This window comes from Leuresthes tenuis, unplaced genomic scaffold (assembly GCF_036924035.1).
Source record: "Leuresthes tenuis unplaced genomic scaffold, fLeuTen1.0.hap1 SCAF_12, whole genome shotgun sequence".
NCBI lineage: Eukaryota > Metazoa > Chordata > Actinopteri > Atheriniformes > Atherinopsidae > Leuresthes > Leuresthes tenuis.
In genome coordinates this window covers 4,978,355-4,981,261 of record NW_027325366.1, presented here as the reverse complement: position 1 = coordinate 4,981,261, position 2,907 = coordinate 4,978,355, and the positions used below count along the sequence as shown (strand labels likewise).

The 2,907-nt window shown below is 40.3% G+C and overlaps 1 protein-coding gene across 1 annotated transcript; it reads right to left on the bottom strand.

The window, feature by feature from the left end:
- Nucleotides 1–1,149: 1,149 nt before the first annotated feature.
- On the bottom strand, nucleotides 1,150–2,097 carry cxcr2 (chemokine (C-X-C motif) receptor 2). Its single transcript, XM_072397617.1, has one exon. The coding sequence runs from the start codon at nucleotides 2,095–2,097 to the stop codon at nucleotides 1,150–1,152; it is 948 nt and encodes a 315-aa protein (XP_072253718.1).
- Nucleotides 2,098–2,907: the final 810 nt, after the last annotated feature.

The window sequence follows — 2,907 nt, the reverse complement described above, 5'->3', positions numbered from 1 at the left end:
AAAGCTAACATTGCCAAAATGTTTTTTGCATCATCAAAGTAGGTTTTTTGTGTGGAACTGTAGATAAGACTGTTTAATAGTGTAATGCACGTGCACCTGAATAACTTGAAGACACATTTTTCCTTTAGGTTTACTCACATCAGTCATTTAGACGCACATACAGTAGTTAGGGAATGCCAAGCTACATACATTTCACCCTCATGCACAAACATTACTGAGATTGATGTACACATTTAGACAAAGAATATACATTTTATTAATCGTGAAAGAAGTATGTTGTTGGATAATGAAAGGCAGAGCTGACAGCATTTCAGGATTCAAGCATTGTTTCTAAAGAGCAATTTAGTTTTCTTCATGAAGAGTTTCAACAGAAGTGTTACCTAAAAGAAAGATTTCACCACCTCTTCCTGTTTAAAAGATCACAAGTCTGATTATAAGAAGAATAGTTTTCACTGTTCAGATTTCTCTGATGGAAACAGTAGAAACATCTCAGAATCAATTTCCTATGCACTCTACATCAAACAGCAGACTTTTTTATGAAGAGTTTTTTTAAATGTACAATGTGAAAGTTTTATAACTACACCTGTTCTCACAGCTGCATGACAGACTTGGCGATTGTTGATTGTTGATAAATTAGTCTTGAACAATAGTTTCCCAGGCTTATGACGGTCTTTCAAAGTTTTAAAAAAATATATATTTTTGCCTGCATGTTCACTCCCTTCCAGTCCAGTTGTTGTATCTGGCCATTTTCAGAAGAATGTGATTTCCTGTGTGTTTAGCCAATTCATACTCACACATGAGTCATGGATCCATTTTCTATACCCGTTTAATCCAGCTCAGACTTTAACCAAAGAAGAAACAGTACTGATCAAACTAAACTGATGTCAACATGTGACCTTTAGAGCTGCATTTGGATGAATTCTGTTTTCTTTGGGACTGAGTCAGTTTGGCTGTTGTCCCCAGTTTGTCACCTTCATTTAGCTGAACTAAATTCCGTCTGCTTCTTTGCTGTATTTTTATTCCATTATATTTATTAAGATTAAGAATATATATGTATATTAAGAAAGCCAAGAGAGAGGAGGAAAGATAGGATAATAAACACAAACATTTGAGTCAGATCAATCAGGCAAACCCCTTATTTTCCCAGATTTACATTGTAACGGAAGTGTTTCTAGATCTGATGCTTCCCATGCTGTTGGCAGAGCCCTTCCGGTATGCCACCTGAACCCTCTTGCTGATGAGGCCATGCTTGTAAAGAGCCAAGAGCAGCTGGTTCCGGAACTTCTCCCCAATGAAGGCGTACAGCACTGGGTTCACCGCACAATGCATGAAGGCCAAAACCTGAGTCACTTTCAGCATCACCTCCACTCTGTTGCGAGTCTCACACGTCTCCACTTTCAGTGATCCACCTCGTATGAATGTGTCAATCAGTACAGTGATATTATGAGGCAGCCAACAGAAAATAAATGCTAACACCACCGCCAGGATCACTCGTATGGCCTTATACTTTTGTTGATTACGAGTGTGACACAGTGTCACCACCGTCCAGCCGTAGCAGACAGCCATCACCAGCAGAGGCAGGAAAAAGCCCAAAGTATGCCGCAGGACACGCATGCTGACTCGCCACTGGTCACTGCTTTCACCTGTTAGATTTTCATAGCAAATGTACTGTTCCAGCTCCTCAGCATACATGCTCTCTCTCTTAATTGCCACAGGTAGAGACAGCACCCCAGCCATCAGCCACACAACGCTGCAAATCACTTTCACCAGCAGGTGATGGGAGGACAGCATACGCGTAGCTCTCACAATGGCAAAGTAGCGGTCCACACTGATGCATGCCAGAAGGAAGACGCCACCGTATACAGATGTCTCCTGGAAGCCTGAAAGGAGTTTGCACAGGAAGCTGCCATAAATCCAGCCAGAATGGATGTCGGCTGCCCAGAACGGGAGAGTAATACAAAAGAGAAGGTCAGCTATCGCCAGGTGCATCAAGTAGATATCAGTGCTTGCTCGACTTTTCTTCATAGAACAGACCACAAAGACAACCACACCGTTGCCTATGATGCCAAACAGAAAAACTATTATATAGACGATCATCAGGCCGATGTAATTAAATCCAAGCATGGTTACGTTGCAGGGTGCAGATGATTCATCCACATAAAAAGACGTGGAATTGCCGAGGAACTTGTAAATGTCTTCAAAAAGCTGATCTTCCTTTGCGTTGGCCTTTGACATAAAAACAAAATCATGGCAGTTGGTAAGTAACAAGTAGGCTACCAGAGGCAAAACAGAGTGGTACAATAAAGTACACTTAACCTTTGTCTTCTAAGCCTAAATCATATATCTATCAAAATAGAGTGACAGGTGCTATGAGAGGGAGAGAAAATTACATCCTTTTGCCTTATTTCCCCAAGTTTCTAACAGTAGTAATACTGTAGTAAGGAGTGGTTCTTATGAATGGTGCATAAGTGTGTTCAAAGCTTTGAATGGTATTGTTGGTGGCACTGCTGGGTGTCACTGGTCAAGAAGCCTGGCCAAAAGCTTTTGGAAGTCCATTTTCAACACTGTATTGAATAAGAATTCAGAATTCCAAAGGCCTAACTCAGAATTTTGACTAAAGATTATTTTCTATCTATTTTTTCCATCCTAGAAAGGAGATGGGCTTCCAACATTGATCCAACAGTATATTTAACCCTTTGTTCTAACAACTTTTCCTAGCTACTCATCGGGTCCTTATATCAATTAGACAGACATAAGTTCAATATCTTCTCATAGAAATCTCATGAGGAAAAGTCATTAGTATTAATCTGAATCTGTTTGTACATTTACGTCACGAAATGCAGATCACTGACACTGCAAATATCTATTCTGTGAAGTCTCGTAACCACTGAAATTTCCTGGCTAATC

Bases quoted from the DNA above. Each gene is read 5' to 3' on its own strand.
- cxcr2 (XM_072397617.1), bottom strand. From the start codon at position 2,097: ATGATCGTCTATATAATAGTTTTTCTGTTTGGCATCATAGGCAACGGT.